Below are 25,335 nucleotides of genomic sequence, written 5' to 3'. Positions count from 1 at the left end.
CGTGTTTCTCGTTTTTACATAGATAAAACTGTTGGGTTTCCTGTTTGAATGGTTTAAAACTAGTAATTTATGGGGCCCTTTATAGCTTGCTGTTCGGTGTGAGCCAGGCTCAGTGTTGAAATCGTACCTTGACCTATAATGGTTTACTTTTATAAACTGTGACTTGGATGGAGAGTTGTCGCACAGGCACTCATACCACATCTTCCTATATCTACCAACAGGCCCGGTTGAATCTAGGGTATCTCCGGGATCTGTTCTGGGTCATGTGTTAAGTTATATCAATGATATCTTGAATAATCAGGTGTTTGTCCAGTAGAAACATCAAATGAGCAGATGCGTAGTGTAAAATAAAGTATCATTTCAGTCATAAACAAGAATGTGTCCATAGTACACGGATGCCCCATTCGCACTATCCTTTTCTATGTTTAGTGGACTGTGGAATTGGGGTAAAAACTCTAATTTGTCATTAACATTAGAAAGATCATATCACAGGGCACATGTGTACTAAGTTTCAAGTTGATTGGACTTCAACTTCATCAAAATCTACCTTGACCAAAAACTCTAACCTCAAGTAGGACATACTGACGAACGGACTAGGAAGTGTAATGTTTTTCCGACTTTATTACCAAACTGCGTACTTCAGTATTGTAATTAGGTGAGAAAGGCTTTGTAAAGTGAGTGATTTTTTCAATTTTTACATAAAAAATAAAGTGTATTCAAGTTTCTACTCTTAAAAGAGTTCTCTCGTTTTCTGATCGGTTGTTGTCCATACAGCATTGATGAGCATTGTCCTGGCATTAGGTTTCCTTTAGGCAGCAACTATTTGATTTTCTGGGGTGGCTATGGATTTTTTTTCAAGACAAACTTTTTTTTCCGCCTGTGGCGAAAAACAATCTATTTTTTTGGCGACAAGCATGACAAGTCGAAAACAATTTTTTTCTTTCAATTTTAACATTACATTAAGTGGCAGCTGAGGGTGAAACAAACAATTTTTTTTTCAGAATCAAAAACAAATTATTTTTTTCTCCAAAAACTGGAAACAAAACTTTTTGCTTTAAAATCTTTTATTTAAATGTTTTCCTCTGTTTTCCTTTCTTGTAAACATGTGTTATCCTATATAAAACATTAATATGTAGATAAATTAAACAAAAAGAAGAGATGTTAATTCTTTCTGTTTCCATTTTCCATTCCGTATTCCGTTTCCGCCGTTTAGCAACACCCTATAATTCAGAGTTAAGTATGACGTCCATTATCACTGTACTAGTATACATTTTTTAAGGGGCCAGCTGAAGGACGCTTCCAGGTGAGGGAGATTCTCGCTACATCAAAGACCCATTGGTGGCCTTTGGCTGTTGTCTGCTCTATGGTCGGGTTGTTGTCGCTTTGACATATTCCCCCTTTCCTTTCTAAATTTAAGTTAATGTTAGCAGAATTTGCCAGTGGTCCATGTTTGTTAAACATTAACCTAAATATAAAGAAAATGCATATTGGCTGAAGGTAACCAACAATAAATGTACAGACCTACTTTTGTAGATTTTAGGGTTATTTTTTGTGAGATACTCTGGGCATGTGCAGCACAAAGTATATTTTTGACAGGACCATGTGACTCAAACCACACTTTTTTTTAGATCATTAGATGGCATCAAGACATTGTATTTATGATATTCCTGCTGATTTTGATTTCTCATGATAATTTTTTTGCAAGTGTATAATTTTTGTGTCTCTAGTGGGTATAACTTTTGTTATACATCTTTTGAGGACATTTATATTTTGCTTAACTATTGTGAGCCTGAACTGACAGAAACCATCACAGTTTGTGCTGTTCTGACCTGCTATATCTTTCTAAAGTTTAGTATACATTCTTGTTTGAATTGTTTTACATTGTCTTATCGGGGCCTTTTATAGCTAACTATGCGGTATGGGCTTTGCTCATTGTTGAAGGTCGTACAGTGACCTATAGTTGTTAATGTCTGTGTCATTTTAGTCTCTTGTGGATAGTTGTCTCATTGGCAATCATACCACATCTTCTTTTTTATATGTACTTAAAGACAATAATAATATCAATAGAACTTGTATACATTTTAACAAAACAAATGATGTATATTGGCCCGTTGAAACATGTAACATACATATGTTATCACAGTTCTTCGATTTTTTTAGTCCACAATAACAAATGTACAATGTATGTTATTTTTCTCTTATAACCTTATAGAGTTATATCGTTGACTGATAATGGAGTGCTAAAATATGAAAGATAGAGAATAATGGGTAAAAAAAATAATCAAATAATCATTTAAAAAACGGCCAAGTAATCACATAATCAAAAACCCCATGAGGGCCCTCATTCTGCTGATTAATGTGCTTTAAGAAAATAATGCCCCAACTTGTTGAGAGACAGGACATCTTAAAAAATGAAAAGAGAGAATTCTTTTGAGGACAACAGTCACAATAAGCTCAAGGTCACAGGAAGTGCATAACAGAAGAAGTCTGCATACACAGATCTACAAGCATGCTTTGAAATTTTTTTTTTGTAAAATTCTATATTTTGAGAATGACATCTGCAGAATGTACAAAATCTATTGGCTTTGTTTTAACCAAATATTATCTTATATATGATGAAGTAAATGCATTCTGTTACAAAAAACAATTTGATTATGGACCAAGTTATGACTGCTATAATGAGGATTTTAGAGTGTACTTGTTTTCATACAAAGAAGCTACAAAAGTTTATAACTATATCAAGAGAAATGATTTAAAGGCTTTATATGTAAATTTGATTTTATAAAAATACAAATCACAAAAGTAGATAAAAGGTGAGTTTGAGTTTTCTGACATTTAACCTTTTTAAAACTTTGCTTAAGGCAGCAACCATTTGATTTTGTAGGGGGGGGGGGGGGGCTATGTTTTTTTTTGGAAAAAAAAGTTTGTTTCCAGTTTTTGGAGAAAAAAATAATTTGTTTTTTGATTTTGAGAAAAAAAAATTGTTTTTGACTTGTCGCGAAAAAAAAATATTGTTTTTCGCCACAGGCGAAAAAAAAAGTTTGCACAGAAAAAAAAACCATAGCCCCCCCCCAGAAAATCAAATGGTTGCTGCCTAACAAAGATATTTATTGGTGCAATTTTCTCTGAGTTTACATACATGTACTTAAATTTTAATACAGACTATTCAACAGAATGGTATCAGCATATCAAGTAAGCTATAGATACCTTCTGGCTGTGGCACTTGTCAGGCTGTCTTTTTACAAACTGGAAACAGGATGAATTATACTTTTAATTTCTCATGTGGCTACATTATGATTTTTTCCTGTTTTATTGCTCATAGACAACATATTTTGAATGAATAGACTGTACATGCATCTATATGTTTTTATGTAATTTGATGAGAAAACATGAAAAACAGTCAAGTATTTATAAAGCATGTAAAGTGTTATACAAATTCTCTTTCTTTACACTGCATTATACAATGTAAAGAAAGAGAAAGTGAAAGTGATTAAAGAGAGAGGAAAATTTGTTAGGACATCATTTATGAGGACTTACAACAGGAAGTTGCTGTTGAGCATGTTCCAATATTCATTTAAATTTGGCAGCCATGAATATGATGGATGCTGCTGTAATTATATTATGTTTGTTAATCATTATTTGTCTCGTTTTGGTTCACCTATTAGTGGCAGTTATAGTGTTTGCTAGAAGATTTACAACATTACTTACAAGATTGAATGCTATTTTACAACAATAGGTATTTAGAAATATATCTTTTTATGTTCTACCTTGCTTTGCTTGTCCCAATTACATAAATTATTTCTGGTTCTATATTAAGAAACAACAAAGACTAATATGGCAGGAGATACACACCAAACAGTTTTAATTTAACATATTAATATTCTTTCAAAATAAAGTTTATATATCTCTTTGACATTAGGACATGTCCTCATAAGATTTTCCCCTCAATATTAAATATGAAACCATATTTATATATATGCTAGAAATCTTTTTCCCAATGGATTATCATCATTATGACAATGTATTATATATGTGTATGTCTTGGCTCTGACATATAAAGGTCTTCTGTCTTTAGAACTTCTAGATTCATTTATATCTCTTTGATATTAGGACATGTCCTCATAAGGTTTGCCCTCAACATTAGATATCCCATAATTCCACAGTCAAAATGGAGAATGGATTCTTAATCACATGAGAATGGCATGGCTTTGTAATTTTTTGTGAGATACTCTGGGCATGTGCAGCAGGAAGTATATTTTTGACAGGACCATGTGACTCGAACTGCACTTTTTTTAGATGGCATCAAGACTTTGTATTTATGATATTCCTGCTGGATTTTTGATTTTGATTTCTCATGATCATTTTTTGCAAGTGTATAATTTTTGTGTCTCTAGTGGCTATAACTTTCGTTATACATCTTTTGATGACATTTATATTTTGCTCCACTATTCTGAGCCTGAACTGACAGAAACCATCACATTTTGTGCTGGTCATCATGTCTTTGTATATTTTTATCCATTGCAAATTATAAATCCAGGATCCTGAATTTAGGTAAGTCAATGGTTAATGCTAACATTTTCTGTAGTTGCTAAAACACAGAGCCAAGAGGCTACTTTAAGGTAGTTCTGATTACCCGATGGGCCATAATTTAAACCCAAGTTCCTAAGTTAATTTTTTTCTTATATGGAAATTTATTGCACTGACATATAACATGTATAAAGGTCTTCTGTCTTTAGATTTTCTAGATTCATTTATATCTCTTTGATATTAGGACATGTCCTCATAAGGTTTTCCCTCAACATTAGATATCCCATAATTCCACAGTCAAAATGGAGAAGGGATTCTTAATCACATGAGAATGGCACAGCTTTAGAACAAGTAATTGAAAATAGGAATCCATGATAATTGGTATGCAGATGTATTACCATTGCCACATCTCATTGCCATGGAGATTATTTGGCTCCGCCCCCTCAGTCATGGTCTATTGACTTTGAAGGTGTAACACCACTAATTCAGGCCCGGCCAGAAAGCACATACCAGAAAGTAGTACATATTTAACACAAAATAGTTCCTACGCATGAGTGTAACTTTCAAAATATGTAGAATATTTAGGTATTTTTGGTATCAAATGAAAGCTGAAGGACTGGTGATCATTGTAGAACACTTTTGGACTTTTAATTTTGAATAGTAAAAAAACTGCACCAAATTTTAAAAAGAGGGTACATTTTGTCTGTTTGTCAGATCAGAAGTACCTGTTTTGGTACATCTGAAGTTCCGGGAACCAGTTCTTTCTTATATGCAATGTAAGGTATGTTGATTTTTTCAGTACAAGACACCATAAAGTGTTGCTTTGAAATGCAATGATTGCCACTTTATTTGAACTTAAAATAAAAGAGGTGTGCCTGCTTGAAACGGAGGAATTTAACATAGAAAGCAATGGGACCATGAATTAGTGGTGTACTTCCTATTACAGAGAATCACCAGAAATCCAATTTTTAGAAGTTGTACCTATTCCAATGAAAATAAATCAAATAGGATGTTAGTAATCATGTCTAATCATCTTTTTTGGGTCAACCGTCCTGCTTATGGGAAATTTAAGCTATTAAATTGGCATACTCAAATATGTTAGCCTTTTATGGTCATACAACATGCATGCAGTTAAGACTTGACTCCAAGTTCTCATATTTGCATTTTTTCTGATTCAAATCAATAAAACATGTATTTTATGACTTGTTTATGGAACAAAATAGCTCTTGGTCAAAATAATCTCATGATTTTTCAAGTTTTTTTGTTTTTCTTATGGTAGCCTTTTACAATCTAGGCAAATGGTATATACTCATATAAGAATTCTTAAATCTCACTGTACATGCAATTTTGGACCAGTTTAGCAAGTTATCTAGCTGAGGGATATATAAATTGCTCTTATGAATCTATGTTTTACCACAGAATTATAATTCATGCAAAAAAAAAAGCCTTTTTTCAATTTCAAGAAAAAAGGGGGGATAATTTCTCATTTATGTCTTAAGTTTGGACTAATGTATTGTTATTTAATGAAGAACCTCTGATAAAAATATGACTATTAGTAAGCACATAGCTTTCCTAATAGAAATTAATAAATAAAACAATGATATTGAGAATAAAAAAAATATATTGGCCAATGGTAATATACATATGCAGTTTTCTTTGAATAACCCATATGTTACTACCAGTCCAATTTGAGCTTTAAATTAATAAAATAGTATTTGGACTAAGGCTTTATATGTTTTTAGCTCACCTGGCCTAAAAGGCCATGTGAGCTTTTCTCATCACTTGGCGTCCGTCGTCGTCGTCGTCGTCGACGTCGTCGTCGTCGACGTCGTCGTCGTCGTTAACAATTTTTCAAACATCTTCTCCTCTGAAACTACTGAATGGATTTGAATGAAACTTAACATGATTGTTCCTTAGTATATCCTGCACAAAATGTGCGCTTCGATTTTTGATCCGTCAAAAAACATGGCCGCCGTTACTTAAAATAGAACATAGGGGTCAAATGCAGTTTTTGGCTTATATCTCAAAAACGAAAGCATTTAGAGCAAATCTGACATGGGGTAAAAATGTTCATTAGGTCAAGATCTATCAGCCCTGAAATTTTCAGATGAATCAAACAAACCATTGTTGGGTTGCTGCCACTTAATTGGTAATTTTAAGGAAATTTTGCAGTTTTTGGTCATTATCTTGAATATTATTATAGATAAAGATAAACTGTAAAGAGCAAAAAAGATCAGTAAAGTAAGATCTACAAATAAGTTAATATGACCAAAATTGTCAATTGACCCCTTAAGGGGTTATTGTCCTTTAATGACAATTTTTCACAATTTGTTCATCATATTTGCTAACTTTAAAAAATCTTCTCCTCTGAAACTACTGAATGGATTTGGTTAAAACTTAGCATGGTGGTTCCTTAGATTATCCTGCACAAAGTGTGTGCTTTGATTTTTGATCCGTCAAAAAACATGGCCGCCGTTACTTAAAATAGAACATAGGGGTCAAATGCAGTTTTTGGCTTATATCTCAAAAACGAAAGCATTAAGAGCAAATCTGACATGGAGTAAAAATGTTCATTAGGTCAATATCTATCAGCCCTGAAATTTTCAGATGAATCAAACATCCAATTGTTGGGTTGCTGCCACTTAATTGGTAATTTTAAGGAAATTTTGCAGTTTTCCGTCATTATCTTGAATATTATTATAGATAAAGATAAACTGTAAAGAGCAAAAAAGATCAGCAAAGTAAGATCTACAAATAAGTTAATATGACCAAAATTGTCAATTGACCCCTTAAGGGGTTATTGTCCTTTAATGACAATTTTTCACAATTTGTTCATCATATTTGCTAACTTTAAAAAATCTTCTCCTCTGAAACTACTGAATGGATTTGGTTAAAACTTAGCATGGTTGTTCCTTAGATTATCCTGCACAAAGTGTGTGCTTTGATTTTTGATCCGTCAAAAAACATGGCCGCCGTTACTTAAAATAGAACATAGGGGTCAAATGCAGTTTTTGGCTTATATCTCAAAAACGAAAGCATTAAGAGCAAATCTGACATGGAGTAAAAATGTTCATTAGGTCAATATCTATCAGCCCTGAAATTTTCAGATGAATCAAACATCCAATTGTTGGGTTGCTGCCACTTAATTGGTAATTTTAAGGAAATTTTGCAGTTTTTGGTCATTATCTTGAATATTATTATAGATAAAGATAAACTGTAAACAGCAAATATGATCAGCAAAGTAAGATCTACAAATAAGTCAATTTGACCAAAATTGTCAATTGACCTCTTTAGGAGTTATTGCCCTTTAAAGACTTTTTTCACAATTTGTTCATCATGTTGACTTACTTTAAAAAATCTTCTCTTATGAAACTGCTGTATCAATTTCAGCCAAACTTAGGCTAAATGAGTTTCAGAGTTTCAGAGTATCTAGTATAAATTTTATATTTCATTTCCTTGTATGTCAAGAAACATAGCTCCTATGGCTAAAATAGAACATAGGAGAAAATGATTTTTTTTTGCTTTTGAAGAAAATAGGACGATTCAAAGAACATTTAAATAAATTGAAAAGCCAAAATAATCATTGATGAGAGATTAAACCAAAAAAATTCAGGTGAGCGATTCAGGCTCTTGAGAGCCTCTTGTTTATTGCTTGAAATAGATCATAGAATGAAATAAAGTAATGCTCAAGTCAATATAGCAAGTTTGGTTCTGTTATAGGTGTAACACCACTAATTCAGGCCCGGCCAGAAAGCACATACCAGAAAGTAGTACATATTTAACACAAAATAGTTCCTACGCATGAGTGTAACTTTCAAAATATGTAGAATATTTAGGTATTTTTGGTATCAAATGAAAGCTGAAGGACTGGTGATCATTGTAGAACACTTTTGGACTTTTAATTTTGAATAGTAAAAAAACTGCACCAAATTTTAAAAAGAGGGTACATTTTGTCTGTTTGTCAGATCAGAAGTACCTGTTTTGGTACATCTGAAGTTCCGGGAACCAGTTCTTTCTTATATGCAATGTAAGGTATGTTGATTTTTTCAGTACAAGACACCATAAAGTGTTGCTTTGAAATGCAATGATTGCCACTTTATTTGAACTTAAAATAAAAGAGGTGTGCCTGCTTGAAACGGAGGAATTTAACATAGAAAGCAATGGGACCATGAATTAGTGGTGTACTTCCTGAATGGTTTGCTTACTTTACATGTATTAGTTTGTGATTAGATCAGTTTATGGGGAACCACTAGTGGTAGGTCAATGATATTTAGTATGCAGGTGTATAAGCATTGGCATATCTCATTTCCATGGAGAATATTTGGCCCTGCCCCCTCAGTCAGGGTTTATTGACTTGGAAACGTTTGCTTAGTTTACATGTATTAGTTTGTGGTTAGGTCAGTTCAAGATGAACAGCTAATGTTAAGTCAATGATATTTGGTATGCAAATTTATTGACATTTGCAAATCTCGTTTCCATGGAGATTATATAGCCCCACCCCCTCATCATGATTCATTGACTTTGACACTTTTACATAGTTTACAAGTTAATATTTGTGTTTAGGTTTGTTTAAAAGAAACGACTTATGATAAGTCAATGCATTATGGTATTTGGTATGCAGTTGTATTAGAATTGGCACATCTCATTTTCATGGAGATTGTTTAGCCATGTACCTTCAGTCATGGTTCATTGACTTTGAATATTTACATAACTTACATGTTAAAGTATTACTATTTTAATTTCAAAATTTGCATTAATTATTAAAATTACAAAAAGGCAAGACATATCTCTGTGTTAACAGTTTATTATGAATGTATGTATGTACTATTTATTGGCTCAGTTTTTGTTATGCATTACCAAAAAAAAACTTGGCTATAATTGGTCCTGGCCCAGTAATAATTTTTTTTTATTTGTTAAAAGAAATGATGGTCTGTCACTGTTGACCTGGTGGTTTTGGGGTAAACCATTTTTTTTTTCCTTTGATGAACTACAAATCAGCCTATGACATGGTCCAAGTTTTTATGTGATGGCTAAATTTTTCAAAGATCTGCATGAACACAAAAATATACCATAAGCTATGTGACATGCATTGACTTCTAGTTCAAGATGGAGGATAACATGGATATGACTGTTCTTGTTCTGCTTATGCTGATTACAGGAATTGCTGTTCTTTTCACTATTATGTATTTCATACGTTGGAATAGACTGAAGGACTTTAATGAATCCTTGTTAATAGGAATAAACTGTCTGTTTTTAGATGTTTTTTTTTATTTTCTTATTTATTCATCATCCTTCTGTCTTTTCATTTTGCGTTTATCTTTTCTTTTTTTATAGGCTGCCAAGGAGACTAAAGACGTTGATGGCATCTTTATTTTTGAATCATTTTCCTTGTTCTTTCATAGCTTTTTATTCTGATTTTGAGTTTAGCCAAGCGGCAGCATTTTGTACAGACTTGCGTTTTGATATATTAGAATTTTCAGTTAATGGTTTTCCTTACATTGCATTTTTTTCTTTTCATCAGTTAAGAGTTTTTTTGATTTTATGCCAGATGAATAATTTCGAAATTTACAGGTTTATGTTGAGAGCTTAAGTAGTCTATTCTTCTTTTGATTATTTGAATTATTTGTAATGGAAAAACAAATTTTTTTGACAGTTTTTTTTCATTTTCTTGCACAACTATTGCTTAAAGCTTTTATATATTTTTTCCCTGCTCATCTTTTTTTGTTTTTAGTTTGTTCTTTCTTTTTCAATGTTTTGTTAGTTATTTTATTTTTGATCTATGTCGGTTGTGATTTCAGTCGTGAATAAAGGGTAAGTTAACAATCATTTAGCATTTCAGTTCAATATTCTTATCTACATTTGTACATTGTTTCTGCCATCACTATAAAATGTATTGGTTATACACAAGAGTAAGGGTTTGGTTAGCGTTAAGGTTAGAGCTATGACCATAAGTCCAGCTATAGTTTGATTATATTAATTGTTGGACATGTTTCCGATAATTTCACTTGTAGATAAGTTATGTCACGCCTGAGAGGGCAATTTTATCGTGATCTCTGTACAACTTGTTTTATTTGATTTCTAAAGAGACGATACTTTTGACGCCTGCTGCTTAAGCAGGGCTACATAATGGGTTCACTTGCGTCGTCATCACACTTCTCTTATCTGCTCGTCCTCCTTAATGCCTTGACAAAATTTAACAAACTTGCACAGATTGTTCTGCAGGGAATGAAGTTGTGCACTTTCTATTTTTTTTTTTTTTATCAGGTTGATTTCTGGGGTTTGTAAAGCTGTTTAGTCCTGAGGCCCCAAAAAGGTGTTTACGGTTACCAGACTGACCCTACCTTGTGTTATCACCCAAATTTCATCAAACATACAATGTTGTCTTTTACTATAAGGACTAACCAAGTTTTTAAATTTATGCTATAAAAAATTCTAATTGTGGTAAAATGAAGGTGGAAAAACCTTTTTCAAGCCAAAAACAACAAAATTTGAAAAAAAGGGAAAAAATTCAGGATTTCGGCAAGCAAAAAAAATTGACATACCGACCATCCTCTATGTTACTCTGTAATTGGAAACACAAAAAAGGCCTAGGAGTTTCGCCATGAATTCAAATTACCTTACAGCTTTTACATTAATGCAAATTTTTGTTTGGCTTTTTTTTTTTTTTTTTGTATCAATGTTTGCTCATGCTCATGCATGGCAATTAAGATAGGCGGGGCTTCTATTTTTCTTTCATTGACGAAATATTAAGGCGAAAACCCGGTTGAAATAGAATAAAAAAGAATCGAAGCTCATTAAAAAGTTAATAGAAACTTAAAATAAGTTTTCTTCTCAAATACAAAGTGTTTTATTTAAAAAAAAAAAAAAAAACATTTGCATTAGTTTTTAATTTATCTATTACATAGTTAAGCAGAACAATTAGATATTAAGGGGGCTCCTGGGTATAAATGATTTTTTTTTCTAATATAGGATTTCGCTATATTTTTTCATAAATGAACTTTATCGTATACTTAAAAGAAAAATGAAATAAAAAAATGGGGTCACCATTCATTTAAGCTAAAATCTGCCTCTGGAAAAAGCATACATTTTTGTTAATGTCCTTTTTTTCTGTTGAACTAATAGGAGAAAAAGAGGAAATATCGGAATAAAAAAATAACCTAATATAAGAAATCGCTTAAATTTTACAATAATTTAGTTTATGTACAGCTTATTTGAAAACAATAATAAAAAATATAGGTCACTGATGAGTTAAAAAGATATTTCAAATTTAAGGCCAAAAAATGGCATTTAGCACCAAAGGGAGATAATTTGGAGCTTTTTAAAGTTTTAAAGTCATCTGTGGTCAAACCAAATCTTTTTTTGGGGTTGTTTTTTCTACCATATCATAAAGTAACAACTAATAGTGTAATAAATAAAATTTGTAATGAAAAAATAAAGGTTTAATTTTTTGCTAAAATTTTTGTACCCAGGAGCCTCCTTAAGTCGACGACATGGGTATCTATCAAGTTGGATAAAGAAAATGCATAACCTCCCTTTTTTTAAAATTACCACGGATGTAGAACATATCATTCTATAAGTTCAGTTATATCCGTGTCTACCCTTCCATTATGTGACTAAAGAAAATATTTTAAAAAATGGGTATCGAAAGAGAAAATTGAGTGCACCTTTTTATGTTTGGATGTGTTTGAGATGAATATTTTGTCTTCAAAACGTACAAAGCAAGAGTATTTGATACATCATATCGCTTCATATTCTATCATTTTTATATAGCAAAGCTACGGGGGTTTACTTTATAACATAAAAAAATCACAGTACTAAATGATGAAATATATGGGTCAAATAAAATACCTATCTAATGAATCACAAAATCAGAGTAGGTGTGTTCAAATAGCTATTTTTCCGACGTAGTGGGTATAGTTTCGGTTTGTGCCCTTTGAACTTAAGGACGCTTAACTATGGCAACAGAATACGCATACTCGAAAATCCTTTCTGTGATTGGACTAAATGCTGTCATGGTGAGTGATTTGGTTGTGTTTGAAAAAACGTCTCGAAAATTATATAGTGATGGAAAGCAAGTTAAAAACTATAAATATTTGAACTAGATCTTACAAAGATTTATATTTTTATTAAAATATTTTTTTCTCCAATAGCTCTTTGCATCCATGACAGCTGTTTATTCAGGACAATTATATAATTTTTAATGTAAACTTTGTTGTACGAACGTACAGTGAAACCTGTCTAAACCGAACCTCTTCGGGACTTCAGATTTTGTTCGGTTTTGGCAGGTATTCGGTTTAATCAGGTTCACAATGCATAAAATGTGATATGATTGGTCTTCAGAACAAGTTTGGTTTAGACAGGTGTCCGGTTTATTCAGGGTTGGTTTAGTCAGGTTTCACTGTACATGACTTTTAGAACGCACCTACGCATGGGAGATTTCCGAGGGGTTTTGGTGAATGTAAACAGAAAGATACTACTTATACTACCAATAGTTTCTAGCTTTGTTAAACATGAATTAAGTTTAATGTAAACAGTAGTAAATGTATATTTGTTTCTTGTTATTTGCACTGGATTTTTGACAAATAAATTTTTTAGGTGTCATCACAATATTCTTATATATTATTGTCTTAATATAACCAGACTTAGTAAAGAATTTCTTGTAGTTACATTCAGATGGAGATTTTATTAAAGAGGTCCTGCATCATTAAGTCATTGTGCTTCTGAAGGTTATCGAAATGATAGTTTTAAACATATACCGGTACTCAAATTTAAATACGTCAGATATCTTTTTTAAAGATAGTTCTTGTTTTTACTAACAGTACTTGACAACAGTCTTTTAAGTTGGATGATGAAAATGCATATTTAAGAGAAAAAAATTTTTTTTTGACTTCCATTTCTACAATTGTGAAAATGAACTGGGGAGATGATTTTGACGAAATAGAATCCTGCCTGTATTGTATATTTACAGGTAAGGAAACATGTGAGAATATTTCTCATGTGATGTTTTAAAATTTAGTGTCCTAAACCTCAAACGTAACGTCAAATAAAATTGAAGTATGGTGTATAAAAGCTGAAGCCCCGCCTATCTTATTTGCAATGCTTGAGCAAACATTGATACAAACAAAGATTTGTCATGCTAGCATTAATGTAAAAGCTGTAAGATTGTTGGGAATATTTATATTTCAAGAAAATATCGAGGATATCATATGAGTCACTTAAATCTTGTGGTCGCCTAGTAAAAGGATATTGTTACAGATAAATTTAACCAGTGAAGAGAATTTCAATTTTGGATTCATACAGATCTGGTGGTCACATTCATTTTAAAAAATGGAATCATGTCACTTAAATTTTACTGTAGGGCCACTTAAATTTTGGATTCATACAAGTCTGGTGGTCATACAATAAATAGTTATTGTGTCACTTAAAATTTGGATTCATAAAAGTCTGGTGGTCACATAAAAAATGGATATTTTGTGTCAAATAAATTTTACCAGTAAACTGCTGGGTAACTTAAATTTTGGGTTCATACAAGTTTGGTGTTCAAACAAAAAAATGGATATTGTGTCACATAAATTTTTCCAGTAAACTGCTGGGTAACTTAAATTTTGGATTCATACAAGTTTGGTAGTCACACAAAAAATGGATTATACATGTATGTCACATAAATTTTACCAGTAAACGGCTGGGTCACTTAAATTTTGGATTCATAGAAGTCTGGTGGTCACACAATAAATGAGATATTGCATTTTGTGTCATATAAATTTTGAGAGTATACAGCTGGGTCACTTAAAATTTGGATTCATAGAAGTCTGGCAGTCACATCAAAAAAGGATATTGTGTCACATAAATTTTACCAGTAAACTGCTGGGTCACTTAAATTTTGGATTCATACAAGTTTGGTATGAACATCATAAAGGATATTGTGTCATAAATTTCACCACTAAACTCCTTTGTCACTCAAATTTTGGATTCATTCAATTCTGGCTGTCACACAATAAGGCCACTGTTTTATATGACTGCAAAAAATTGCGGTCATATTATGCAGGGGTCGAATTTAAGCTTTTTTGTGTACTGGCCAGCCGGACCAGTGCACTGAAAATTCTACTGGTCCTGCAAAAATGACATAAATTTGACAAACTCCAAAATAAATTACAAATGCTTACTTTTATTTGCATGCTGTTGATTACATAACATTATACATTTATCAAAGAAATTTTGATCCTGATTCTGATCAAGTTAATGATATTCTTTATAAAGATTAGGATCAATAACTGTAAAAATGTTAATAGTGTCTTCAACATCATCACTAACTTCACGACGACCATAGGGTACCAAGCTCGGTTGTCTGGAGCTCTGTCCAGAAATGTTCCAGCTGGCAGTGTATCAAATGATCCTATATCTTCAGTGTCAAACATAATCAATAATAAATCCGAAAAAAAAACTTGAACGTAATTTTGATCTTGAAAAGTCCCTTAAGGTTCTGCATTAGCAGAATGTGCTGGAAATGTAACTAAAGAATAACTCAATATCACAAAGTCAGTGGCACCAGCTTTTCTGATTTTTTTTTATTCAAAGTTTAAATGATTTTCCCTGCCTTTCCTCTCCTTTATTCCTGTAGCTTTTTTTATGTTGCTCAGAATTTGCATGAGCAAGTACTAGTACAGAATCTAATTTAAAACTTAAGATCAAGTTACAAAAATACTTTTTTTATCAAGGTTTGTCACTGCAGATTTTGCACATGTTGTACTATTCATAACATTGCGATCGACGATATTATTGAGCCATTGACGATCTTTCCCAGGACTTTTGATATTTTTATTTTCTTTTGTCAATTGTCATATTATACTTTATTTCTATCCTCCTTTTCTTTGTCATTATATTTTAATTATTTTTTTTCGGCGGTTTAACCGCTTCCAATAAATTTCACATTTTTTGTTGTTATGAGGACGCTCACTCGAGATATTGATGAATTTGATCAATTGTAATACCCCCAGTACCAATACCGTGTAATTGATTTCTCAGGTAATTTGTTTTGTAAACAAACTGACATTGCGATGCAATCAGAGATTTTTATCGACAAATTTCAACTGGTCAGCCGGACCACCAGCTGACAAAATCTACTGGTCCGACGTAAATTCTACTGGTACCGGACCAGCGCTTATTTCAACCCCTGTTATGGTATGATGCTGTCGTCGGCATTGTAGTTGTTGAGCGCTCACAAACATGCACCCCACCACACACTTTATGTGCCTGTCCCAAGTCAGGAGCCTGAAGTCCAATGGTTGTTGTTGTCTTTTTGTTTTAATTGTTATTTGTTTTGCGTTTTTATTAAAAATAGGCTGTTTATCGTCTCTTGTGAATAGTTTCACATTTTATTTTATTTTGGGGCCTTTTACAAAGCTTTGTTTACGGTATGGGGGTTTCCCATTGTAGATGATAAATCAATTGTAATTTTGACTTTGGTGGATGACTGTCTAATTGACAATCATACCACATCCTCTATCTTTATATGTACATAAGGTAATTATGTAATACTCAGTACATGTACTTACAATGATGCAAAATAAACATACACCGATACATATATATGTATTTACAAATTCTGTGTTGTAGACCATCATGGGAGATTTTGCAAAGGAACAGGAGAAGTTTGCTACAGAGAAGAAGGAACAAGGCAAGAGATCCAAAACAGCTGTACCACCCTGGGTTGGTTATAATGAAGAGGAGACTATGAAAAAACAAATCCTTGCATTGTCTACAGTATGTGTTACTTCTTATCTTAAATTGGACCAAGAAAAAAAATACCTCTGTTTCCGCTAACATGCTCTAAAAAACTAGGGTTGCAAGGTACATGTAGGCAAACTTTTTTATTTTTTCAAAAGTTTTTGACTGGTTTGTGTTGAAGACATATACAGACTTAAATAGTACTTGTAAAAAAATTGGCAAAAAAACTTTAAGGCAGGCACAAAAATTAAGGTCCGTAGGGTAGGCGGAAACAGGTAAAAAAATTTTAGGCCTTGTCATTAGTTTAGGCTTTTTTCTTCGATGTTAAAGTCATGATTATTTCAGTATGCTGATATGAAAAATCATTGTTGTTTGACATCATAAGTTGGATACATGTAAATGCCATCATCACTGATGTTGCATTGCAAAAATACAAACCAGGTATAAACATTATCAGCGGTCAACTCTATATATCTAATTTCAATCTTAACGCAAGCATATCAATGTATGGTTATAAAGATCTCCAATGATAATCTATACTTTTCCTAATATAAATAAAGGATGCATGTGATATGATTAGATAGATTTTAAATAATCAGATAGATATTCACGGAAGTTCATTAAATATTGTTATTGCTTGTGTGTGTGTTTCTCTATGATCTTATTCTTTTACTGCCATAATAATCCCAGTGTCAAAAAGTTGTGCTGGTATAAACAATATTATTGATCCAATTACCTTAAATTCAGAAATTGCAAAAAAATGTTATGTCGCCACAGATGAAAGTCTTTTTTTCATCGTGCTTGAAGATATTGATTTGATATTTCGTATATAGTTTTATCATGACCAGAAACAGATCAAGTTCAAATTTTGTTCAGGTCGGATGATTTATTGGCAGAGTTATGGTCCTTGGACCTTAAAAATTCACGCAAATAATCGGTTTTCTGCACTTTTTTTTCGTGATGCTTGAAGACATTGATTTGATATTCAGTATATAATTTCATCATGACCAGTTACCTATCAAGTTCCATTTTGGTTCTGGTCTGATATTTTGCAGAGTTATGGGTCCTTGGACTTGGAATATTCACGCACATAATCAGTTTTAAGAACTTTTTTTCATGTTGCTTATAGATATTGATTTGATATACAGATTTTTGATGATTCATGTGTTGTTTTTAAATATTAGTCTGACAAAGAGTCCATACTTGCCCCTACTGTTTAGGATTCGACCTTTGCCGTCATATCAAGCTGCGCCCCAGCTTGTAGGGGACTATGTATTGTTTTTTATACGCTCAGAATGCTTGTTTAAATTAAATAGATAATGACTCTCATTTACAATATATCCACAATACATGCTGTACATAGTTTTTTGGAATTTCTTTAGCTGAAACATGCTATTTTTATAGAAATAAAGATTACAAGTCAATGCATGTCTGCATGTTCATTTTGTACATGTATGGTGTCTTCAACTGTCTTGACAGTTTTTCAAAGAAATATTTTTAATTATCTTTCTTAACATGTATTGATGTGTTGATTTGTTTGTCTCCAATGTTTTTAAACCTAAATCTGATTAAAATTCATAAAAAAAAATTGCAGGTATGGTGTACATGGTGTAGTAGAACTCGTGTACAGGTTATTGTTTGGCCCTCAACAATGATTTATAATAAATGTAAATGTACAAGGAGGCTCAACATAAACTTTTGATATTTCTTTTTCATATCAGTCTGTTTTTCTAATTTTTATTACGATTCTATTGAAGTTGTGGATTGTTGTCTTTTAGAATATATTCCATGTATTCTTAAAAAGCGAGCTGAACATTTTTTTTGATGAATCAGTCTTCTGTTCTTGTTTTATTGTAGGACAAAAGAAACTTTGTGAGAAATCCCCCTGCTGGTGTCCAGTTTCAGTTTGACTTTGATGCTTCCTTTCCAGTTGCTATGGCAACATCACAGGAAGATCCTTATTTACGAAAAATGAGATTTGAACTTGTTCCCAAACAGTAAGTTTATTTCATCGTACAGTACGGGTAGGGACTTATTTTTATGGATGCCTTAATCCGTCTAGTTGGATATGAATAATCGGACATTTTTATGGTAGGTAGTATGGTCATTAATCAACAGATCCAGGTGTGAATGGTAATACATTTGTCCTTTCATCTTAATCCGTGCTGCTAGAATTACGGTTCACTGATTTCAGAAACAGGTTACCTGTAATTTTAACCTTAGTCACTTTATTGATTATATTAGTTCTACATCCTATTTGACATAAAATATTTTTACAGGTGAATTACTGGAGAGAACTTTGTTTTAATAAAAATAGCCTATTTTTTTTTAATCATATTTTTTTATATTTCAACTGCTATTTATTTTCTTTGTTCCTCAAAATTATTTTTTTTATTTTATGTTCCTTTTCGTTGTTTTTTTTGTGTATCTTTTTCTTATTTGTTGGCATAAAATTTTAAACATATTTATTTTTACATGTATTCCTATTTCTTGAAGCTGAAGGTTATTTTTGTTTTACTGATTTATTTTCCACGTAAATCCATTGTTTAGCAGAATGCTGTCTCAAGTGATGCTGCATACGTTTAAGTTTCACGAGGTCACATGCAAAATATTTCTATAATTTGTATTTAATATTCAGTCTGCGTTGGGTCAGTTACGAGATAAAAATAATTACAGTGAGCAATACTTTATTGTATATTAGGGAGCTACCATTTGATTTTTATGGGGGGGGGGGGGGGGGGGGGGCTAGGATGAAATTTGAAAAAAATAGGCAGGACAGGAGTTTTGAGTAAAAAAAAAAGGCAGGATGAGACACTTGCAAAAAAAAAAAGTCAGGACGACAATTGAGGTAAAAAAAAGTCAGGAAAAACTAATAATAAAAGGCAGGACCGAACAGAGTGAAAAATAAAAAGGCAGGACAGAGATTACAGCTAAAAAAAAATGCAGGACAAAATTTTTCATCCTAGCCCCCCATAAAAATCAAATAGTAGCTCCCTTATTAGTAGCTTGATGATTCTTTGTAGTTTTTACTTTTTACTGCAAACAAATATTGTCCGAAAGTTGGAGATGTATAACTAAAATACGGAACGCAAATAATAAAACTAGAAGAAGATATTGATTCTTCCCGGGCATATACAGTTTATTTTAATATTTCCGTGTTTGTTCATTATGCTAAATCAGTATAATGGAGCTGCATTTGGTGGGGGTAGGAGGGGTCCAGTTCTCGAAATCCCTGCATTAAAAACACGGTCTGAAGGTCCCAAATTTAAATAAATTAAAATCCTGACTTCCCGACATCTTGAAAAAAGAATTCACAGATCCCGAATTCCTGAACTTAATTGCATAATATTCATTTACGGACAATCCATGTAAACTTGGAAACTTGTATTTTATATATTTTATTTACAGCAATCTAAAAAAATATTTGCTGTGTAAAGACAATTCCATGATACACATATTCGTGATCAACAGCGGGTGCACGTGGTTGAACTTTAATTTGACTTCACTCACAATAATATTGAATGCCAATATAAAAAGATATTAAAGATCGATTTTGTCCAATGCACAAGATTTTTATTTGGCGGGAAATATCGTATAAACAGTAAACACAGATGACCTTTCTGACCGACCCTGGGAAAATCCATTCATGATTAAATTTGATGTGGAATGATTGAAAGTATTGTCCGTTATTTCTGATGCTCTTGATCGAAATCCATTATTTACCAGAATAGAAATTTAATCGATTTACATACATGTATAATCAAAACAAGATTTAGTCTTTTTGATCTATTTTTTGTTTTATTTTTTATGTCAGTCATTTCCCGGATTCCAATTTAAATAATCTAGTTTGGAAACATCGATATACAAAATCTTGCGGACTGTACAAGCTTTTAGAATGACTGGAAGTACGACGAAAAAGTAAAGACAGCTGATCATGACTGGTGTAAAACTTTACAATTCGTAAAACATATTTATAATAAAAACACCGGCTATTTTCATAAAAATTTCAGATATGAAAATAGAAAGGTAATATCTCGAGTGTCAACAAATTTAAAAAAATAAATAAAAAATACGAATTGAAATATGATCACAGCGTTATCAATATTGTATTAACAGAAACCAATTGTTTCAAAGAGATTAACGGGAAAACTGAATTTTGTCAGGAGGACCATGAATCTTGTCACCAACAAATAGAAATGAATTCACATTATTTAATTATATCTTTTTTACAGAGTTAAAGAAGATATTTTCTGGAGAAATTACTTTTACAGAGTCTCGCTGATAAAACAACCTAACCAACTGACAACATTAGCACAAGAGGGTATATATTTTTTTGTGGTTACTTTTACAATATTAAGTCATTGGTCTTCCATATACAAGTTTATAGTTAAGTCACCAAAACAAAGTTTTGCAACTTTTGTTTTTGCTTCGTTTCTTTTTATCAAGTCCCCGACCACGAAGTTGGGGGACTTATTGTTTTTGTTCGGTTTCTTATTATTAAGTGCCCGATCACGAAGTGGTCATGACTTACTGTTTTTGTTCAGTTTCTTATTATTCTTTTTGTTTATTAAGTGTCCCGAATGAAGTTCGTTGGGAGACTTATTGTTTTTGTTTCGTTTCTCATTATTTTTTTCCTCTGTTCTTTATGCATGAACTTGTCCCATCGAGATCTCCGAGATGTGCAGGCCATTCCAGACTACACGAAATACGTCGGACAAATACGGTGAATAATGGATCTGGTAAAATTTTGTTGAATTCCGGTCCGAATGTCCGGGTTTTTTTTTCATGGATTTTTCTAACATTCTAGCAAAATTGCCAAACGATCTCAAATTCATTTTCATCTTTATTATTCATCACAGCGATGTTTATTTTGTTCAACTGCTAGCTTTATGCCGAAAATCGCCAACCAGTAATGTGTAAATCTGGGTAAAAACAGATCTGACTGTCCAAAACAACAATGGCTGCTATCATTGGCACAACTGGAAAGGTAAATAAAACTGGATCAGATTCTGGGAAGGGATAAGGATAATTCCGGGTTTGGCAATTAATTACAATAAATGAATAAAAATCCAAGCAGATCACAAAATTCAGCTATGAAATATAAATGCTAGAATTGAAAACCAAAAGATATATGAAAAAATAAAAAAGAAACAGGAAATAATATTTTATACAGAAACTCTAAATTATGTTTAGTTCACAAACATTGTCAAAATCCAATAAAATGGGACATTACTCTTCACTTAAATGCATTCAAGCAATTGTGCACAACTTTCATAACAATATACCCTCTTGTTACATCATTTTGTTTTTGTGCATTTTTTGGGAAGAGTAGGACACAACAAAGTCATATGTTTCTTATTTTTTGTCGGATAATATACAATTAGATGTAAAAACAATTGGTCTGGTAAAATTTCATTCGGTCTGGTAAAGCTAGGATGCTTACCAGACAGAATGTCCTGTAAAAATAAAGTTCATTCGTGTAGTCTGCATTCACTTTGAAACTTGGTAGGATGTTTGGAAAATCTAAAGTTTAAAAAATTTCAAAATGGCCACCAAAACACGTCAAAATTTCAACATGCTCCGATTTCAATGAAATTTGGTATATGGGTTTCTTACATCAGCTATTGCTCGCAATGGCAATTCTAGTTATTATTCTTCCTCTTAACATAAAAACTCGAAAATGGCTGAAGGGATTCAAATGAAACTTAATTAGTAGTTTGGACTTGCCCAGGAGGGGTGCATGTAACAAAAAAAATTGACGGAAAAGGGGGAAAGGTCAATAAATAGGACATTGCTATATCTCAGAAACTTTAAAATTAGTACACTGGTAGAGTTTAACATACTTAATAATATTATGCACAAAAAGGGGAGAACAATACGTCGCTGGTTGCCATAGTGACTGGTTTTCCTGCCTAAATATGAAAATTTACAGATTTGAATGAAAATTGATTTCTTTGATAAACATGGCTTTCCGAATTTCATGGCAGCTTCAGATTTTGGCTGAGAGCAACCATATTGCTGGTTTTGGTGACTTTTGTGTCTTGCTTGCAAACACAGTATTACTTGTTTTAACCTGCTGTAGCCTTCATGTTTATATGGAGTCAGGGTTCGACATTAACTTTTCTAACAACTTGCGCCTCGGGCAAGTGCCCATGAAAACTTACTTGTCCGATAGAACAAAACACTTGTCCAAATATAACTTACTACATAAATTTTAAACAGCTATTTGTTGATATAAAATTATAAATCGGGTAAATACAAATGTATAGCTAAGGGAATTGCTGAAGTACTTTTCTCAACATGCTTAAATTTTCATAATGTTCATGATGTTAGCAAAAATGTATTGAAGACGACAATTTTAAAAAATGTTTAAAAGAAAAAACCAACAGAATCCCGTTTGTGGAACTACTACAAGTGTGTGCATGTGCACAGGTGTGACCCTCATTTTATTAAATGATGTCCTTGAATTTTCCAAAAAAAATAAAAAAATAATTTACATGTATTTCATTATTCTACATTCAGCACAAGTATTTTAAAGTACTAATAATGAGGAAAGAACTGTTGAAACTTAATTTTACTAGAAGTTCACATATCTGTCTTTGTTCTGGGTTTACTGTCATCAGGTAAATATCCGGTCTGATGAAATGTGCTCAACTTAATGTTCCTAAAATAGCAAGGTCTAATTCGATTGGTTCATTAATGAATGTGTCATTGAATAATCATACTCTGATTGGACAATATCTTTATAATGTTTATATTAATAACAAAGGGAAAATACTAAACAATACTTTGAATTTTCGAAACGGTCAAGTTGATTGATATTGCGCATTATTGATTTTAAGGAGAATTAACATTAAGACTTTATTCAGTATTTCACTGTTAATTACTTTTATTTTTCACTTGTCCATTGGACAAGTACACTTCAGCTTTTACTTGCCCGATGACGACTTTTATTTGTCCTGGGCAATCAGGCTACCTTTAATGTCGAACCCTGGGAGTCAGAGCAACAAAATGTAATGTTAAATTATAAATATGATTTCAAGTATTTTCTGATAAAATACCCCAGTTGGAATTTATCTATTTCCAGCAACAAACAGAAGAATAAACATAATTAAAAAATCAGAATTGTGATATCAAATATGTGAAATTGTGCTTAAAACTTTTCTTCTCATTGTTTTCATAGATTACTGCTAATTTTTAAAATTCTTTGGTACAAATATATAATGATGCTGTTATGTTAAGACCTGTAGTGACACACATGTACTAGGCTTTTAAAACTTCTAACTTCCATGATGATCAATGAAATATTTTCCACAAGAATGCAAAAATTGTTGTTTTTTTTTTATTAAACTCCCAAAGTAATTTATGGAATGATTGTAGTAGTGATGTGAATGTATTTCATAGCAGTTTTTCATACAATAATAAATAACAATTTGTCAACCTCCCTAAAATTTATTTCAGGAAAAGTCTAAGTAAAATGTAGGCCTGTATTAAATTCTTTCTTTGTTATCGCAGGTTCGTCATTGGGAAGTAGATCAGATGATAATCAGGAAAAAGGTTTGTAAAGTATGGCGTCAGATAAAATGGATATTATACAATTGGCTGTAAATACTGCAAGATAATTACTGTTTTTGGTTTTGCAACATCTGCTACAAATTTACAAAAAAACATAGTATTCATAAAAAAATTAATATGGTTATGAATACTTAATCTATGGTTATGATATAAAGTTTCTGTTCAAGTTATTATAAATTTTAGGATGTGTTTTAACAGTTGTTGGCATGACACGGGTTATGTTCTTCTCATATATTTTATGATAGTATGATACTAAACCCCTAACGGGAGGGATTGTACCTGATATTCATATGACGAAGACATAATCTTTCAATCAGTTTAATTGAGGTCTGGAGCTGGCATGTCAGTTAACTGCTAGTAGTCTGTTGTTATTTATGTATTATTGTCATTTTATTTATTTTCTTTTGTTACATCTTTTGACATCAGACTCGGACTTATCTTGAACTGAATTTTAATGTGCGTATTGTTATTCTTTTACTTTTCTACATTGGCTAGAGGTATAGGGGGAGGGTTGAGATCTCATAAACATGTTTAACCCCGCCGCAATTTTGCGCCTGTCCCAAGTCAGGAGCCTCTGGCCTTTGTTAGTCTTGTATGATTTTAAATTTTAGTTTCTTGTGTATAATTCGGAGTTTAGTATGACGTCCATTATCACTGTACTATTATGCATATTTTAGGGGCCAGCTGAAGGAAACCTACGGGTGCGGGAATTCTCGCTACATTGAAGACCCATTGGTTGCCTTCGGCTGTTGTTTGCTCTATGGTCGGGTGGTTGTCGCTTTGACATATTCACCATTTCCTTTCTCAATTTTATTTAAGGTGTAATAAATAATCCTGTGATTCCAGTAACATGCTTGATATAAATAGTAATGTTTTTGTCGAGCCTTCGACTTTTGTCAAAAACGAGACATAGGGATCCTACATTCTGTCGGCGGCAGCGTCCACAAATATTCACTCTGTGGTTAAAGTTTTTGAAATTTTAATAACTTTCTTAAACTATCCTGGATTTCTACCAAACTTGGACAGAAGCTTGTTTCTGATCATAAAATAGTATCCACAAGTAAATTTAATAAAAAAAAAAAAAAATCCAGTTTTTCCATATTTTACTTATAAATGGACTTAGTTTTTTCTACCAGGAAACATTAAATTCACTCTGTGGTTAAAGTTTTAAAAATTTTAATAACTTTCTTAAACTATCCTGGATTTGTACCAAACTTGGACAGAAGCTTGTTTATGATCACAAGATAGTATCCAGAAGTAAATTTAGTAAAAAAAAATTATTTTTTCCCGTATTTTACTTATAAATGGACTTAGTTTTTCTGCCAGGAAACATTATACATTCACTCTGTTGTTAAATTTTTTGAAATTTTAATAACTTTCTTAAACTATCCAGAAATTTTACCAAATTTGGACAGAAGCTTGTTTATGATATAAAGATTGTATCCAGGAGAAAATTTTGTAAAGTATTTATTTCTGTTTTTCTGTTTTTTACGTATAAATGGACTCAAC

The 25,335-nt window shown here is 32.1% G+C and overlaps 1 protein-coding gene across 1 annotated transcript in view; it reads left to right on the top strand.

Annotated features, from left to right (window-relative positions):
• LOC139510808 (repetitive organellar protein-like) overlaps positions 1-25,335 on the top strand; it is an 88,791-nt gene that overhangs the window by 1,082 nt on the left and 62,374 nt on the right. The window contains exons 2-5 of the mRNA XM_071297339.1: positions 16,141-16,287; positions 18,109-18,248; positions 20,484-20,572; positions 23,767-23,808. Of these exons, the coding sequence (XP_071153440.1) occupies positions 16,141-16,287; positions 18,109-18,248; positions 20,484-20,572; positions 23,767-23,808 (418 nt within the window). The remainder of the gene's footprint in view (positions 1-16,140; positions 16,288-18,108; positions 18,249-20,483; positions 20,573-23,766; positions 23,809-25,335) is intronic.

The sequence above is a fragment of the Mytilus edulis genome, chromosome 2, assembly GCF_963676685.1.
Source record: "Mytilus edulis chromosome 2, xbMytEdul2.2, whole genome shotgun sequence".
Taxonomy (NCBI): Eukaryota; Metazoa; Mollusca; class Bivalvia; order Mytilida; family Mytilidae; genus Mytilus; species Mytilus edulis.
This window is presented reverse-complemented; position numbering and strand designations above follow the sequence as displayed.